Source organism: Triticum urartu, chromosome 2A, assembly GCF_056163025.1.
Source record: "Triticum urartu cultivar PI428250 chromosome 2A, HENAU_Tu73, whole genome shotgun sequence".
In the NCBI taxonomy this organism is placed as follows: domain Eukaryota; kingdom Viridiplantae; phylum Streptophyta; class Magnoliopsida; order Poales; family Poaceae; genus Triticum; species Triticum urartu.
This window is the reverse complement of record NC_141874.1, coordinates 277,568,397-277,587,988: the sequence shown is the minus strand read 5'-3', so window position 1 is coordinate 277,587,988 and position 19,592 is coordinate 277,568,397. Positions and strand designations below refer to the sequence as shown.

The 19,592-nt window shown below is 48.4% G+C and overlaps 1 protein-coding gene across 1 annotated transcript; it reads left to right on the top strand.

The window, feature by feature from the left end:
• The first annotated feature begins 1,901 nt into the window (after window positions 1-1,901).
• On the top strand, window positions 1,902-2,597 carry LOC147984808 (uncharacterized). Its single transcript, XM_087541276.1, has one exon. The coding sequence runs from the start codon at window positions 1,902-1,904 to the stop codon at window positions 2,595-2,597; it is 696 nt and encodes a 231-aa protein (XP_087397402.1).
• The last annotated feature ends 16,995 nt before the right edge of the window (window positions 2,598-19,592 follow it).

Genomic DNA, 19,592 nt, shown 5'->3' with positions numbered 1-19,592 from the left:
GCATATCAATTCTGCTAGGGACCAGATCTTGAAATGGATGCAAGATTGCAATGCCCATGGATTTTCAGGTGACTGGTAGTTACCCATGCTTGACGAAGAGCTTACATGGTCCTCCATCCTGGTGGAAAGGGCTACCAGGGTGGAGTCTAGTATGTACAAGCGCACCTCCAAAGTGGAGGAGGCGTACATCAGGAAGTGGCTAGAGGAGGAGAGGGTGCTTAGGGCTGCTGCGATGGCGAAGGCCAGGAAGGCGACAAAGGGAAAGGAGGAGGCTGAGGACAAAGGTTCCTCCCATGGCAGGAGCGAGACGCAAGCCATGAAGGAGGCTCCAGGGATGATCCTGCCGGGGACGATCCTACCGGGGATGATCCTTCTGGGAATGAGCCTTCCAGGATGGAAGCTCTGTACACCGCGGCGACAGAGGCTCAGGAGGAAGAGGAGGGCGAGGGGTGGAGCAGCCTGAGGAGGAGTGGCTTGTGGCAAGCCCCCAAACCAGACATGGACCAGCGTCCTTGCAGGCGGGCTGCCAACCGGGGAACGGTTGTTCCCGATCCTATGCCTGCTGCCAAAAAGGTGAAGAAGATTGCCACCAAGAGCAACAAGCAGGATGTGGTGCGTCGTCAGTCCTCCCGCCTTGCCGAGGCTAAAACCTCTCCCGCCAGGCAATCTGCGGCTGCCGGAGTTGGCTCCAGCTCCTAGTCCGGCTCAAGCTCCTCGCATAATTCGTCCTTGTCAGAGTCCCCTGCGCCTCAGCAGAGCCCAAAGCTACCAGGGAGTTCCATTCCCCTGCCCCATAAGAGATCCTGGGCGCCCTCACTGCCCCTTGAGTTTGAGATGAACTCCATGCTCATCGATGAGGATTAAGGGAGAACAATCCCCTTCTCTTGCAGTAGTTTTAATATGCCTACTTACTCTTGTTGACTGATCTTTTGGTTGCTGCCATTGTCAGGGAGGAGGAGGAGACAAAGACCCTCATCCATCGGTCCAAGCGGATCAAGCGTGAGGAGTCGCCAATGACTATGGAGGGCACGGGTCTGGCGGGGAGCAGCACAAACGACCCACCGCGAAGCTCCCATCTCAGCCTCCAGCAAGAAAGCACGAGATTGGCCCCTCCCGTGGGGAGCGATGCAGGAGAGCTCCCAACCTCCTCGGCTAGAAAAGGAGGGGGGGTGGTCCGGGATGAGCACCTCCAGGAAGGACCAACTCTGCCCACCGACCAAGTCGAGGAGCCCCCGGTGATGGCTCCAATAGGAGAGCTTGCCTAGGACTGATGTTGCTGGGGAAACTGAGGCCTCCGCCTGGCAAACTCCTCTGGGTATTTTTTCTCCCTCACACTTTCTCTCTTCTTTTTTCTCTTTTTTCTTTTTTTTCACCATCTCGCTTCATGCTTCGGGCTTCCCTGATATTTCTGCTTTCCTGGCTTTTGCTTATTGCCCTCGCTTGCAGTTCCTTAGGCCAAAGAGCATGAACTGATGGTAGAAGTGGCCAGCATAGGGAGAGACGCCGCGGATGAAGCCACCAAGATTGCTGCCGCGGAGGAGCAAGGTCATGCTACCGGGAGCGCCCACGAGCCCCCGACTGAAATGAAGCAGATCCTTGACGGCGCGCCAGGGGCGTGGGCGAAAGTCGAAGAGAAAGTTCCCCTTCAAAACATGGATCCCCTCCCCTCATTCGGTACCATGGCAGGGACCTTGCAGCCATCCTCGAGCTAGTAGGCACTCGTGCTCATGCAGCCTGGGCTCAGAGCCCCCGGCTCGTCAATGGCGACGAGTGTGGAACTTGATGAAGAGCTCCAGCGCATTCTAGCATCGCCGTATCAAGGGGTCGAGGAAGCCGACAACTCTGTTGTTGTCGTGATGGACTTGTCTTTTATGGATTCCATGGCGGGAAGCCTTAAGGAGATGCAGGGTCGACACAGCCGGAAGTGGGATGCGCTCAAGGAGCAGCGCAAGTCTGTCAACAAGGTGGACCAGCAGGCGAGGGACAAAGGAAATGATTTGTGTGACTGTCACGGCAAGCAGTTCCAAGTCCTGATGAAGCAACAAGAGACCATCTCGATGGCGAGGGAGGATGTCATTTCCCGGGAAGCCTGCATGATGGAGCGCAATGCGCTTCTGGATGCCAAAGAGCAAGATATCTCTTCCTGGGAGGAGAAGCTCGAGGCCTCCCTCCGTGCCAAGAACAATGATCTGGAAGCCCTCGTGCAGCAGCGCACCAAAGAGCTAGAGGACAAGAACAAGGCCGCCCTGGATGCCCTCACTACTGATTCAGGTACCCAACTAAAGAAGCTTGCTGATGACCTTGCCGCTGCATCCTCTGCCAAGGCTGACCTTGACCAACAGGTGACCAAGCTGACAGAAGAACTTGTCGGGAGCACCAAGGAGGTCTCGACCCTCAAGGAGGAGGCGCAAAAAGAAGAGATCCTCCTGAAGGATATACAATCGCAGCTCTCCTCCAAAAGCCAAGGCATTGAGACCGCCAACGGCACCATCGAAGAACAGAAGGCCAGGATCGGCACATTGGAGAGCTCGGTTGAATCCAGCGGGGCCCATGAGCAGGAACCGATGAAAGACCTGGATACCGCAAGGTGTCTTTAGAAGGATGCAGAGGACAAGCTGGCGAATCATTCCGAGCAGGTCGACTGAGGAGTCCTGGATTAAGGGGTCCTCGGACGTCCGGGCTATGTGACATGGGCCGGACTAATGGGTCGTGAAGGTACGAGGCAGAAGACTTCCTCCCGTGTCCGGATGGGACTCTCATTTGCATGGAAGGCAAGCTTGGCGTTCGGATATAAAGATTCCTTCCTCTGTAAACCGACTTTGTACAACCCTAGGCCCCTCCGGTGTCTATATAAACCGGAGGGTTTAGTCTGTAGAGGCAATCATACAATCTGGACATCTAGGGTTTAGCAATTACGATCTCATGGTAGATCAACTCTTGTAATCCTCATATTCATCAAGATCAATCAAGCCGGAAGTAGGGTATTAACTCCATCAAGAGGGCCCGAACCTGGGCATCGTGTCCCCCGTCTCCTGTTACCATTGACCTTAGATGCACAGTTCGGGATCCCCTACACAAGATCCGCCGGTTTTGACACCGACATTGGTGTTTTCATTGAGAGTTCCGTTGTGTCGTCATCAAAAGGTTCGATGGCTCCATTAGTCATCTACAACAATGCCGCCCTGGGGGAGGTTTTTCTCCCCGGCCAGATCTTCGTATTCGGCGGCTTCACACTGCAGGCCAACTCGCTTGGCCATCTAGAGAAGATCGACAGCCACATTCCAGTTCAACAGATTAGTTTTGGAAATCTGGACTATGTCACTGATATCCGAGGAGACTTGATATTCCAAGTGTTTGTGACCCCAACCTCTGCTCTAGCCTTAGATCCGGAGCGCACAGGTCCAAAAACGGGATTCTTGAGCCCGCCGGACTATCTGCGACTACTAAGCCCAGTACGGGAGAGCTGGAGGAAGTAGTGTCACTAGCAACCATCATGAAGCCGGACACTAGCTCCGAACCCTCGGGGTCAGCATCGTGTGAGCTTGGCCAAGGAGTCTCCTTCCTGCTGTACTCCACGGACTCTCTTCTCCCCGACCAAACCTCGCCTTTAAGCGAGGCTCTGGACTTGATGCGGTCCCTCGTTATTACAGAGGAGCAACGTCCGAACTACGCCCAGCCCGGTCTAGGGGCTGAGAGCAGGGAATTTTACGTCCCACCCACCACCCACTTCATAGCCACTATTGAGGATTTAACTGACATGCTCGATTACAGCTCCGAAGACATCGACGGTATGGACGACGATGCCAGAGAAGAGCAGACCCAAAACCCGCCGTTTACCGGGCGGTGGACGGCTACCTCTTCATATGACGTGTACATGGTGGATACACCCAACGAGGGTGACGGCAATAATGATAAAGATCCAGTCGATGATAAACCTCCTGTGATACAGCCAAAGCAGCGACGTCAGCGGAGCCACTCTAAACCAGGCCATGGAAAAGACAGCGATACCGACACGAGAGACAATAACACTCCAGACGATGCCGAAGACCAAGAAGACCCCGTCGAGCCAACCTCCACACAGGACGATCGGGAAGATGGGCAAGTTAACCCTGATGAATAGGCCATAAACGAAGACTCAAAGGACAGCAATTATCTCCCACTCTCCGAGGAGGAGGTGAGCCTCAGTGACGAAGATTTATTGTGCCTGAGGAACCCCTCGAGCAGGAGCGCTTTAAGCGCCGGCTAATAGCCACTGCAAGGAGCCTGAAAAAGAAGCAGCAGTAGCTTCAAGTTAATCAAGACCTGCTCAACGACAGGTGGACTAATGTCCTGGCAGCCGAGGAATACGGCCTCAAGCGCCCAACCAAAAGTTACCCGAAGCGCAAACTGCTACCTCAATTCGACGACGAGGCACTTGGGCCCGTACCATCAACGCATAACGCGGCTGACCGACCACCACGTGGCCGGGACAAAACGGTAACTCAAGCCGAACACCAGCCTATACTACCTCGCCGTAAAGGTAGGGACACAACAGCTCGGTGATATACATATGACCTGCGACAGGACTTGGAAAAGAGAGCAGGTCAGACCAGATCAATCTACGAATCATGGGGGCATGCCCCGACGCGTGACGACGGCTATCTAGCCGGACGTGACAAGCATAACCACGTCCGGGACGAAAATCACAGACGGACTCCATCCGAGCCACGTCGCTACTTGGCCCAATATAGAGGCTCCGCACACCCCTTCTGCTTCACTGATGAAGTAATGGAGCACGAATTCCCATAGGGGTTCAAACCCATGAATATTGAATCATATGATGGAACAACTGATCCCACAGTATGGATTGAGGATTTCCTTCTCCATATCCACATGGCCCGCGGTGATGATGTCCACGCCATTAAATACCTCCCACTAAAATAAAAGGAACCAGCACGGCACTGGCTAAACATCCTCCCAGAGAACTCCATTGGCAGCTGGGAAGACTTGGAAGACGCCTTTCACGACAATTTCCAAGGTACATATGTCCGGCCTCCGGATGCCGATGACCTTAGTCACATCATCCAGCAGCCCGGAGAATCAGCCAAGAAACTCTGGACTAGGTTCCTAATTAAGAAGAACCAAATTGTCGACTATCCGGATGCCGAAGCACTCGTGGCCTTTAAACATAGCATCCGTGACGAGTGCCTCGCCCGCCACCTCACCCAAGAAAATCCAAAGTACATGGCAGCTCTTACCGCACTAATGACCCGCTTTTGCGTGGGAGAAGATAGCTGGCTCGCTCGTAGAAGCAATAGCACGAGCGATCCTGGCACCTCCGAAGTCAGGGACGGCAATGGCAAGACACGACACGATAAAAACAAGTGTCGCAACAATAATGAAGGAACCCAAGACACAACGGTCAATGCCGGATTTAGTGGCTCCATAGCCGGTCGACGGAAGAAGCCATTTAAGGCAAAAAGAGATGGTCCATCCGGTCTAGACAAGATAGTGGATCGGCCCTGTCAGATCCATGGCAGCCCCGACAAACCCTCCAACCATACCAACAGAAATTGTTGGGTTTTCAAACAAGCCGGCAAGCTCAACGCCGAACACAAAGGGAAGGGGCCGCCTAGTGACAGTGAAGAAGAAGAGGCTCACCTACCAAGCATCGGGGGACAGAAGCAATTTCCCCCCGAAGTAAAAACAGTCAACGTGATATACGTGACGCATACCTCTAAAAGGGAGCGCAAGCGTGAACTACGAAACGACCCCGCCATAAAGCCGGACGCCCCACAATTCAATCCATGGGCAGCCTACTCGATCACTTTTGATCACGAGGACCACCTAGCCAGTATCCGTCACAAAGGTTCGGCAGCTCTGGTCCTCGATCCAATTATCCGCGGATTCCATCTCATGCGAGTCTTCGCGGACGGTGGCAGTAGCCTCAGTTTACTCTATCAAGACACTGTCCGCAAAATGGGCATTGACCCTTCAAGGATCAAGCCCACCACAACTACCTTCAAGGGGGTAATGCCCGGCGTAGAAGCTTATGGCACAGGCTCAATCTCACTGGAAGTCATCTTCGGTTCACCGGAAAACTTCCAACGCGAGGACTTAATCTTCAATATTGTCCCATTCCGCATTGGCTACCACGCACTGCTCGGGCGGGCCGCTTTCACTCATTTCAATGCGGTCCCAAACTACGCTTGTCTAAATCTTAAGATGCCCGGTCCATGCGACACCATTACGGTCAACGGAAATACGGAACGCTCCCTTCACACTGAGGGGCACACTGCGGCAATCACAACCGAAGTACAAAGCGGCCTACTCAAGCCGCATATCTCATTGGTCATTAAACTACCGGCCTCTGCTACATAGGACCGGTTAATTTTAGAGCTGGATTAGCAGCTCTGCCTCCGTCGTTCACCTTATATACCCGCAAAGTTTGCACCACGCATACATAATTATGCACTCAAAATACCTTGGTCATCGGCGGAGGCGCAATATGGACGAGCCTACAAAGCGGTTTGTCCAGACTTTAGCCTTTTCTCTATTTTCCTAACTATTCTCTTATCTTTTTGCCACAGGTGAATCAATACATGTCTATCCAACGGACCTGTAAGGACTCTTTATGAGTCCGGTTTTCCTACAAATAACCGGAGATTGCTCCCTGTAAGGAGGCCTTTTCGCGGAAGCACAGGCAACGCAGACGTGCGACAGGAGGTCCAAAAGATTTTTGTAGACCAAAAACTCTATTTGAAACCTATACAGAGCCTTTTCCCTCAGCCCTCGACACCTAGGCACAAAATCGCCAGGGGCTTGATACGGCAACATATGGGTTGCTGAAAAAGTCCGAACAACTCTATAGCATACTTTGGCGTCACTAGTTTGGCATTATATGCATCAGCTCCGAATCATGTCTTTGGTCAATAGTTGGGTTACCCGGCTCCAATGCTTGCTACCCTATGTTCCATCTTATCGGCTGGGCTAGTAAAGGGAGAACTACTGCGATTGTGTTTCTGGCTCACCTGGTCAAACACCTCAGTAGAAAAAGCCGAAAAGTGACTGTCATGATGCGGCGAGAGCTGGTCAACCACTCGGTGACTTCTTAGAATCGTTTGCGATTTCTTCCATATTACACGAAGGACCATTTTTTCTTTGGTCACCTACGTAATGCAACCATATTCAGATAACTGCATGCATACCAGGGGCAACATAGTAGACCCGCCGTAAAACTCCTATGGCTAAGTGAAGGTGGTAAAGCCCTATAGTCCGATTGCCTAGTTCGCCGCACCGACACCTCTGTTCCGGACCAAGACGTTGGGTCAAGAGTGATCGGGTGCTATTCCGAACACCCCCGCATTTTACGCGAGGTGGCCGAAGCCGACGACTGGCAAACTTTCAGGTTATAAGAAACGGCCGCACGGGAGGAAATAATGGCAAAGGTATATAACACAGCTTTAATGTATCATAATATTGTTTTCACAATTTTGGTACATTTATTCAAATATAATGTCCTTCGAGCACTAACCCTCTATCAAGCGGGCGCCCTCTAGGACGTCCTTGAAATAATGCTCCAGCGTGCGATGGTCCTTGCCTCCAGGTGGACCCTTAGTTGCAACATCGATGGCCTTCATCTTTGCCCAATACATCTTGACGCGGGCGAAGGCCATCCGGGCACCTTCTATGCACACCGACCGCTTAACAAGCCGCTGCACCAAACCGAAATAGCTGCTCGGAACGGGTTCGGTCGGCCATAGCCGAACCACAACGTCCTTCATGGCAGCTCCGGACATCTTGTGTAGCTCGGCCCACTGGGCCATCCGTTCGTTCAGCAACGTCGGACGCCTTGCCACGTTGAATTGTGACCAGAAAAGACTCTCCATAGCACGTCCTTCCTGTGCTTGGAAGAACTGCACCGCATCGGAAGCACTCCTCGAAAGATCCAAGAACGCGTCTGGAGAACTCCACATTTGGTTAAGCAGAGCATACTTTGGGTCGTCAAACTTAGTCTGTAAAAGAAAGCGCTTACCAACCACTATCTCCCCAGCCTCTCAGATCTCCTCCCGAGCCACTCTATATTTGGATCGCGCTTCTTTCGCCTCTAGTAAGGCCTTGTCGAGTTTGGCTGCCTTGACTTTGTTATCATCCTCGAGAGATTTGCACCTGCTAGTGGCATCCTTCAGCTCCTGCTCCATAGTAGATATTCTCTCCTGGCACTGACGCCGAACGGCCTATTCAGCCTTTAAATCCGCAGCCGCCTTCTTGGCAGCCGCGTCGCTCACTCTGGCCTGCTCCTTGGCCCGGACAAGTTCAGCCCGAAGGGTCTCAACCGCGGCAACATTATCTGCAGTTATGCATATCACAGTATATGATTTTTCAACCTCATGCTCATACTAGTATACATGCATAAACAAGCTGCCCCAACACATACCTTGTGCCTCATCGAGTCACCTGTTAATAAGAGTGATGTCCTCATCCGCTAACTCAAGTTTCCGCTTTAGATCTGCAACTTCCGAGATCCACAGCTTGGGCAGTCGCCATCGATGCAACATCATGTGTTTGAATAAATTAGGTTACTTCATGAGCATATCTTTTTGATCCTGTGATCGCCTCCCTCTGAAGGTCGACCAGAGTCTCAGGGGCTACTACTTGTACACGGCTGCATCATGCATATAAAAATAGTTAAGCTATTACTTTGTATACCTCGAAGCCTCTCAACAGGCCCCGGAAAGCTTCATTTAATCCGCTTCTCGCGGACAGAACCCTTTCAACTACCGTACCCATTAAGGTACGATGTTCCTCTGAGATGGACACACTTGGTAATATGCCCATCATAGTATCCGGCACCTCCGGATTCCTGGAGGCTGCTGCGAGAGCATGCATTCCCTTCAAAGGGGTACATGGGCTCGACCCTAGAGTCGTCTTCGGCTGTAGGCCGGATAGTTCGAAGCCTTCATTGCTGGCCCCCGTAGGGGCTGCGCCCCCGGACCCTTGATGATTGAAGTAGCACCCTCAGGCATTGTTTTCATTGTCCCCCACGCCGCTTGATGGTCAGGGGAGATTCTCCGGGAGGACACCTCGAAGTCGTCCGCCCTAAGAGGCGAGGGAGCATGAGAAGGCATCTCGCTTTCCATCATCCTCGGAGATAAGTCCCCTGATGAGGAGGACTGTCGGGGTGGACTGTGGGCCGAACTGCAAGCATATAGTTTAAAGGGACAATTCCATTTCTGCCCCTAACTAGAACCCACTACTCAAATTTGCCCCTAATTTCAATGTGTGCTCAAATTTTCCCCTCTGCCGTTAGTTGCCCTTATAGAAATGCCCTTCTGTGCCGTTATTGTCTGGTCAAACAGCTTTGACCATCTCAAAAAAATAGCAAAAAAAGTCAAAAAAATCTGAAATTTTGTGGGATGGAAGGTACTCAGGTTCGCAAGGTGCGTGCAAATTTTCATTTTGTTTGGACATTCTAGGAGCTCGTGGCGAAGGAAAAACAGTAAATATGTACGCGTGTGAACCGTAAATTCAAAAAAATATGAATTATTTTGGCATCCAAGATGCTTAGGTGTGGAAGGTGTGTGCAAAATTTTGTTGTGTTTGGACATTGTAGGAGCTCGTGGAGAAAAAAACAAAATTTGTCTCAGAAAAAAATTGTAAAAAATACACTATTTTGGTTTTTTTTTGCGAGAGCTCCTCGCATGTCATTTGATAACAAAATTTTTGCACACGCCTTGTGCACCCGAGCATCTTGGGTGCCAAAAAATTTCATATGTTTTTGGATTTTCTTGCTATTTTTTTTGAATTTACTATTCAAAGATGTACAGATTTATTGTTTTCCTTTGCCATGAGCTCCTGGTATGTCTAAATAGCACGAAAATTTGCACGCACCTTGCGCACATGAGTAGCTTCAATCCCACAATTTTTCAGATTTGTTTTGATTTTTTTACTATTTTTTCGAGATGGTCAAAGTTGTTTAACCGGACGGTAACGGCGCAGAAGGGCATTTCTGTAAGGGCAACTAATGGTAGAGGGGAAAATCTGAGCACACATTGAAATTAGGGGCAAATTTGAGTAGTGGGTTCTAGTTAGGGGTAGAAATGGAATTGTCCCTAGTTTAAATGTTACCCCTGCAACCTGAAAAAAACGGGGTATGTTTAGAGCATCATTGTTCACTTACAACTCGGCAAGGGGCTTGTCCCTAGAGGGGTGCCTTGCGACGACATCAGCTTCAGAACCCGAACCATATGGTAGGGATACCTTCCCTTCCTTGGGTGCTTCCACCTCCAACTCTTCGGATGCAGTCCTTTTCCTCCCATGGGGGGAAGGGGTATCACCTTCTCCTTCCCATTCGTCTTTCAAAGAGGGAGCTTTAGTCTCCCCGGACATAGTGTCCAGCATACCTGCAGAGTGGAGGCCGCTTTCGGCCTCTTCTCTCTTCTTCTTGTCCTGTTGCGCTGGCACTTGATACGGCGCCGGGACCAGCATCCTCGTCAACACAGGATCTGCCGAGTCTTCGGGAAGTGGAGCTGAACACCTCATTCGTTCTGCCTTCTTTATCCAGCCCTGGTCAAAGAAAGAACTCTTAGTACATCGCTATGGGATAATCAACTGAGTTGCGGTCGATTATTGGGTGCTTACCGAGGTATCCAGATGGTTGCAGTCGAGACCGATGTCCTCTGACGTGTCCGGCCACTGCTTTCGAGTCTTGAAGAACAGTTTCCATATCCCTTCATGCATTGTGCCAAAGAACTGCTGAAGGGTCCGCGGTCCTTCCGGATTGAAATCCCACATACAGAGAGGTAGTCGCTGGCATGGGAGGATCCGGCGGACGAACATCACTTGGATCACGTTAATAAGGCCAACGTCCCTTGATACTCCGGATACGACTTTGCAGCGTTTGTACTTCATCAGTTGATCTCCAGTCTAGCCCCTTATTTATCCATGATGTGAGCCGCAATGGAGGGCCGGATCGAAACACAGGTGCGGCTTCCCATTTGGTGCCGCGGGGTTCGGTGATATAGAACCACTCTTGTTGCCATAAGTTGGAGGTTTCTGTGAAGGTGCCTTTTGGCCAGCTAGTATTGGCAAGCTTGCTCACCATAGCATCGCCGCACTCTGCTTGCTCCCCGTTAACCAGCTTCGGCTTCACATTGAAGGTCTTGTGCCATAGGCTGAAGTGTGGGGGGGTGCGGAGAAAGGCTTCACACACGACGACGAACGTCGAGATGTGGAGAAAAGAGTCCGGTGCTAGATCGTGAAAATCTAGCCCATAATAGAACATAAGGCCGCGAACGAAGGGATGAAGAGCGAACCCTAGCCCGCGGAGGAAGTGAGAGATAAATACCACCCTCTCGCTGGATTTTTGTGTGGGGATGACCTACCCTTTAGTAGGGAGCCTGTGGGGGATTTCTGTAGTCAGGTACCTCGCCTTCCGAAGCTTCACAATATCCTCCTTGGTGACCGAGGAGGTTGCTCACCTACCTTGGGAGATGGATCTCGAAGTAACTAGAGGGCCTAGTAACAACGGAAGGAATCGAATCCTGGGTGTTGGAGCCTAAGGTTGGGAAGGTTGAGGAAGAGGTAGGCGTGGGGGAGAAAGACGGGTATGTACCCCTTTATAAAGGCGAAGGATATCGAACACCTCCTCACAGGCCTTAAAGCTCTCCTATTCCCAAGGAATCGCCAACAACACGGTTGGATTACCCATGCCCAAATTGATGAGGATCCCATGATAAGGGGACGTGATCTCTGCTTCGACAAGATGTGCCGATGGAAACTGCACCTCGAAACACGGAGCGGGAGGCTAAAAACGGTTCGAAATAATGACCAGGTAGGGACGTGGCGTTTCACCACAAAAGTTGTCAGTAGATGGGACCCATGAAATATTATACTCTCTACTGTTGTGTGTAGTACTTGTTTTGCAGAGCTGGACACGTTCTCTGTGTTCGAGGACTACTTTGGGGTATTTGGGGATGCTGATACGTCTCCGTTGTATCTATAATTTTTGATTGTTCCATGCCAATATTATACAACTTTCATATACTTTTGGCAACTTTTTATACTATTTTTTGGGACTAACATATTGATCCAGTGCCCAGTGCCAGTTCCTGTTTGTTGCATGTTTTTTATTTCACAGAAAATCCATATCAAACGGAGTCCAAACGGGATAAAAACTGACGGAGATTTTTTTTGGAATATATGTGATTTTTGGGAGGAAGAATCAATGCAAGATGATGCCCGAGGGGGGCACGAGGCAGGGGGGCGTGTCCCAGGGGGTCAGGCGCGCCCTGGGCCCTCGTGGCCACCCCGTAAGGCAGTTGGTGCCCTTCTCTCGCCGCAAGAAAGCTAATATCCAGATAAAAATTGTATCCAAATTTCAGCCCAATCGGAGTTACGAATCTCCGGGAATATAAGAAACGGTGAAAGGGCAGAATCTGGAGCGCAGAAAAAGAGAGAGACAGATCCAATCTCGGAGGGGCTCTCGCCCTCCACCGCCATGGAGGCCATGGACCAGAGGGGAAACCCTTATCCCATCAAGGGAGAAGGTCAAGGAAGAAGAAGAACAAGAAGGGGGGCACTCCCCCTCTCTCCCGGTGGCGCCGGAACGCCGCCGGGGCCCTCATCATGTGACGGTGATCTACACTAACACCTCCGTCATCTTCACCAACATATTCATCACCTTCCCCCATCTATCTACAGCGGTCCACTCTCCCACAACCCGTTGTACCCTCTACTTAAAAATGGTGCTCCGCTATATATTATTTCCCGATGATGTATGGCTATCCTATGATGTTTGAGTAGATCCGTTTTGTCCTATGGGTTAATTGATGATCGTGATTGGTTTGAGTTGCATGTTTTATTATTGGTGATGTCCTATGGTGCTCTCCATGTCGCGCAAGCGTGAGGGATCCCCGCTGTAGGGTTTGCAATATTTTCATGATTTGCTTATGGTGGGTGGCGTGAGTGATAGAAACACAGACCCGACTAAGTAGGTTGTTTGCGTATGGGAATAAAGAGGACTTGATGCCTTATAATGCTATGGTTGGGTTTTACCTTAATGATCTATAGTAGTTGTGGATCCTTGCTAGAGTTCCAATCATAAGTGCATATGATCTAAGAAGAGAAAGTATGTTAGCTTATGCCTCTCCCTCAAATAAAATTGCAATAATGATTACCGGTCTAGTTATCAATTGCCTAGGGACAAATAACTTTCTTGTGTGACAACAAGCTCTCTACTAAAACTAACTTAGTTGTGTCTTCATCTAAACAGCCCCTACTTTTTATTTGTGCGCTCTTTATTATCTTGCAAACCTATCCAACAACACCTACAAAGTACTTCTAGATTCATACTTGTTCTATGTAAAGGCGAACGTTAAGCGTGCGTAGAGTTGTATCGGTGGTCGATAGAACTTGAGGGAATATTTGTTCTACCTTTAGATCCTCGTTGGGTTCGACACTCTTACTTATCGAAAGACGCTATAATTGATCTCGTATACTTGTGGGTTATCAAGACCTTTTTCTGGCGCCGTTGTCGGGGAGTTATAGCGTGGGGCGAATATTCTCGTGTGTGCTTGTTTGCTTTATCACTAAGTAATTTTTATTTGCTGTTATAAGTTGTTCTCTATCTTTAGTTATGGATATGGAACATGAAATACCAAAAAATTAGGTTTACTTGCTACTCATGGAGATGGGGAACCTCCTAAAAACCTCGATGCTCATTATGTGAAAGATATTATGTACTACTTTGATAATCCTGAGAAAACCCCATTCAACTTTATAATGGGAGTAACGTTGGATCAACGTGAATACTTTAAGGATTATCGCTTGACTCAAAAAGGGAAACTATTATGGGATCAAATTTATATGTTGCATTGGTATGCTAGACAACTATGCTTGAGATATGATTATACTTGTTGCTCTAGGATGAAGGCTCCACACCTTCCCTTTTCACGTGAATTTAATGATGATGAAACCTTGGCTTCTTATGCTAAAGGTATATATGATTATTATTATGTGGAACAAATAGAAGAATTCGTTGCTTTTATGGGTGCTTATGAAATTGAATCTTTGTTTAAAGAGTTTGAAGATTTTGATGATTCAGTTTATAGACCTAAAAATTTAGCTATCCTTAAATATTGCTATGAGAACTATAAATACAATTATGATATTGATGAATTTATTGAGAAAGTCTCCGTTGTCCGAGCAGAGACTAATATTTTGCATGAGTCTATGGAAGAAGAAATTGATGAAACTCTGAGCTCATTGGATGAAAAAGATGATGAGGAGAGCGGAGAACAAAAGGAGGAAGAGCAGATTAGCTACCCATGCCCACCTTCTAATGAGAGTAACTCTTCAACTCATACATTGTTTAATTTCCCTTCGTGCTTACCGAAGGATGATTGTTATGATGATTGTTATGATCTTGTTGATTCTTTCGAAATATCCCTTTTTGATGATGCTTTCTATGCTTCTGGCCAAGATGCCAATATGAATTGTCCTTATGGAGATGAACTTGCTATAGTTCCTTATGTTAAACATGAAATTCTTGCTATTGCACCCACACATGATAGTCCTATTATCTTTTTGAATTCTCCCGACTACACTATATCGGAGAAGTTTGCCCTTATTATGGATTATATTGATGGGTTGTGTTTCACTACTACACATGATGATTTTGATAGATATAATATGCATGTGCTTGCTGCTCCTACTTGCAATTGTTATGAGAGAGGAACTACATCTCTGCCTCTCCATGTTTCCAATATGATAAAATTGCAAGGAACTGTTTATACTATGCATTGGCCTTTACTATGTGTGCATGAATTGTTCTTCTATGACATGCCTATGCATAGGAAGAGAGTTAGACTTCGTTGTTGCATGATATATGTTACTTTGTGCTCACTACCAACTCACAAATCATTGTTAATTAAAATTGGCTTTGATATACCTTGGGATCCGGGTGGATCCATTACTTGAGCACTATATGCCTAGCTTAATGGCTTTAAAGAAAGCACTGCCAGGGAGACAACCCGGAAGTTTTAGTCATTTATTTATTTTGTGTTCTTTTATAAAGTTTAAAACAAAAAAATAAATAGGGGAACCTAAAACTTTTTCAAAAAGAAAAGCGAAAGTAAGAAAGACGAGCATTGTTAAAATGGGAGCTAGCCTTGAACTTTATTCATGCCCATGGAAACTTTGTGACCCTTGATTACAGAAACTTTTCAACAAAAATAATTATCCCCTTGTACAAATCCATTGTACCATAAAAAATAATGTGCCAAGATCTGCCTTTAGGATGTTTACATGGCTTGTTGGTTTGTGCGGTGCAGAACAGAAACTTTGGCTGTAGTGCGCGATTTTACATATTTTACTGAAACGTCAAACGGTTATGAAACTTTTTGAAATGTCTGTCTATACAAATTGTTTATTTTTTCTAATTTTCTCGGAATTTTTGGAGTAACATAAGTATGGTGAATGTTCAGATTACTACAGACTGTCCTGTTTAAGACATATTCTATTTTTGATGCATAGTTTGCTTGTTTTGATGAAACTATCAATTTCTATCAGTGGATTAAGCCATGGAAAAGTTATATTACAGTAGCTACAATGCAAAAACAAAATATGAATTGGTTTGCAACAGTAATTAGAGTAGTGATTTGCTTTATTATACTAACAGATCTTACCGAACTTTCGGTTAAGTTTTGTGTGATTGAAGTTTTCAAGTTTTGGGAGAGATCACGATGGATGAAGGAATAAGGAGTGGCAAGAGCCTAAGCTTGGGGATGCCCGAGGCAACCCAAGGAAATATTCAAGGACTCCCAAGCAACCAAGTTTGGGGATGCCCCAAAAGGCATCCCCTCTTTCTTCTAACAATCATCGGTAATTTTACTTGGAGCTATATTTTTATTCGTCACATGATATGCGTAAATCTTGGAGCGTCTTTTGCATTTATTTTTCACTTTTCTTTGATGCACCATGCTGGTATGAGATAGTCCTTGGTTGATTTATAGAATGCTCATTGCACTTCACTTATATCTTTTGAGTATGGCTTTATAGAATGCTTCATGTGCTTCACTTATATCATTTGAAGTGTGGATTGCCTGTTTCTCTTCACATAGAAAACCACCATTTGTAGAATGCTCTTTCACTTCACCTATATTTGTTAGAGCGTGGGTGTCGGTGTCAAAACCGGCGGATCTCAGGTAGGGGGTCCCGAACTGTGCGTCTAAGGCAGATGGTAACAGGAGGCAGGGGACACGATGTTTTACCCAGGTTCGGGCCCTCTTGACGGAGGTAAAACCCTACGTCCTGCTTGATTTATTCTTGATAATATGAGTAGTACAAGAGTTGATCTACCACGAGATCGGAGAGGCTAAACCATAGAATCTAGCCTATGGTATGATTGTATGTTGTCCTACGGACTAAAACCCTCCGGTTTATATAGACACCGGAGGGGGCTAGGGTTACACAAGGTCGGTTACAAAGGAGGAGATATACATATCCGTATTGCCTAGATTGCCTTCCACGCCAAGTAGAGTCCCATCCGGACACGGGACGAAGTCTTCAATCTTGTATCTTCATGGTCCAAGAGTCTGGCCAAAGGATATAATCCGGCTGTCCGGATACCCCCTAATCCAGGACTCCCTCAGTAGCCCCCGAACCAGGCTTCAATGACGATGAGTCTGGTGCGCAGTGTTGTCTTCGGCATTGCAAGGCGGGTTCTTCTCCAAATTTCGAGCGTTTGTTAAGCAGTGTCTGGCCCCATAAATGTTGGACCTCTTGGCTTCTGCGCCCAATAAGGGCTATCTTCCACGCGTCGAATGAATACGAGGCGCCAGGGTGTTTTTACATTCGCCCCCCTAGCCAGATAAATAAATTGTCTATTAAAGGGATGGGGATTCTTAGATCCAACCATATCATCCTCCCCCAGCGAGAATCCATCGGAGCGCGCTTCGGAAAAATCCACTCCATCATGGTCGACCTCCGCAGCTCCTCCTCCTGCCCCCGTAGCCCTAAGCCCGGTGATTGGGAGAGGTGTTCAGTCCCACACAGTCGATTAGTCGAACTACAGACTAAGGGATTCCTCCCTCCAGCGTATATGGTTCCTGTCCGAGCCCGGCTCACCACCTACAATGGCGGGGAGCAAGCGGAGAGCTTCCCCAGCCCCTCTAGGTTCAGGCTGCCATGAGGCATAAAACCCTACTCCTCCTTTGGTGACGGTGGATTGTGGTGGATCTGGGCGAGAGCAGCTACGCGCGTATGAGTGTACAAGGGTCCCAATCCGGATCCTTTCTATGGTTTCCACATGCCTCCTTTTATAGATAAAGGGGTCACCACAATGGCAAATCAGTCATTGTGCACTGATTAGATAGCAAACAGTTGTATCATACCTAACTCTGCAGACAGGGCAGAGCGCATTAAATGCGACGCTTAGTGTCACATCATGGCCTGCCCGGCAAGCCTTGCCGGGCTGTTTGGCCACCTTCTCTCCTGCCTGCATGACACGTCTCTGGACGGGTGTCATTTGGAGGTGATTTCCATAGGAAGTGGCTGCCATGTGGCAAAAAATAGCCACTTAGTCACTTGGGGGTTTGACACTGCATCGATCGATGACTTGCGTCACTCTGAGGTGGTGTGGTGGAGCCTTGGCGGGGTAGTTCGCCTTCGTAGGGCCCGGCAGGCCTGCCGGGGTGGGCTTGGGGTTTGTTACTGGGGTAACCTTGGCTTCTCCAAGCTCGCCTTCCCGGCAAGGGAGGTTTTCTCTTAGTGGTATGTTTCTCCTTTGGCTTGACTTGGTCTTCTTGATCCGCACTCTGATTCCTCAAAGAGCTGATCATTTGTGCTTGGTCTAGTCTTGGATGCTGCAATCTTGTCGGGTCGGTGGTTTTGCTGTCCATGCACAAGTCAGGGGGAAACATACGCCCCTGTTTGTGTATATAACACCCTCGATGCGACTATAGCTCCCACGTGTCGAGGCACGACTTAGAGACATAATCGCATTGAAGGCATATGTCGCAAGTTAGGCAATCTTCACAACATCCCATGTAATAAGATAATAAAAAGGGAGATAACATAGTTGGCTTACACTCACCACGTCAATCAAGTGCATAAATAACATTACATCATCCAAACACTCATGGCCCGACTACGGCGCCAAAATGAAAGAGAACCCAACATGCGACACGGTCCCAATCACCCCCAACTGGGCACCACTACTGATCATCGGGAAAGGAAACATAGTATCATTGAGAGTCTTCGTCGAACTCCCACTTGAGCTCATACGCGTCTCCTGGAGCGGAATCATCAGGCCCTGCATCTAGTGTAATAGTAATCTGTGAGCCACAGGGACTCAGCAATCTCGCACCCTCGCGATCAAGACTATTTAAGCTTATAGGTAAGGCAAGGTAAAATATGAGTGGAGCTGCAGCAAGCGACTAGCAAGTCTGGTGGCTAACTTATTCGCAAAGGAGAGCAAGAAGAGGAGGCAAAGCACGAGCGAGAAACTAGAGAACAACCTGCGCAAATATTACTCCAACACCGTGTCCACTTCCCGGACTCCGCCGAGAAGAGGCCATCACGGTAACACACTCAGTTGATTCATTTTAATTTATTAAGGTTCAAGTTATCTACAACCGGACATTAACAAATTCCCATCTTCCCATAACCACGGGCACGAGTTTCGAAAGTTCAAATCCCTGTAGGGGAGTCCCAACTTAGCCCATGACAAGCTCTCACGGTCAACGAAGGAATAGACCTCCTCCCAAGACATTCCGATCAGACTCGGTATCTCGATAACTCAAGACACTTCGACAGGTTAAAACAAGACCAGCAACACTGCCCGAATGTGCCGACAAATCCCGATAGGAGCTGCACATATCTCTTTCTCAGGGCACACTCAGATGAGCAAGACGTCGGGTAGGCCAGCCCAGAGTTGCCCCTGGTAGCCCCGGACATCACTCAGTTGGACCAACACTCAGAGGAGCACTGGCCCGGGGGGGTTAAAATAAGATGACCCTTGAGTCTGCAGAACCCAAGGGAAAGAAAAGGCTAGGTGGCGAATGGTAAGACCAATGTTGGGCATTGCTGGAAAAGCTTTAATCAAGGCGAACTATCAAGGGGTTCCCATTATAACCCAACCGCGTAAGGAACGCAAAAACCGGGAACATAACACCGATATGACGGAAACTAGGGCGGCAAGAGTGGAACAAAACACTAGGCGAGAGGCCGAGCCTTCCACCCTTTACCAAGTATATAGATGCATTAAGATAACAAGGCAATATAATGATATCTCAACAAGTAAATAAAAGATGTTCCAACAAGGAACGGCCTCCAATCTTCACCTGCAACTAGCAACGCTATAAGAGGGGCTGAGCAAAGCGGTAACATAGCCAATCAACGGTTTGCTAGGACATGGTGGGTTAGAGGTTTGACATGGCAATTTGGGAGGCTTGAAAGCAAGTGGTAGGCATCGTAGCATTGGCATATCAAAAGAGCGAGCAAGCTAGCATAGCAAAGATAGTAGTGATTTCGAGGGTATGATCATCTTGCCTGCACAGTTGTCAGAGTTGACTGGATCCTCAAAAGCAAACTCAACGGGCTCCTCGTTAGCG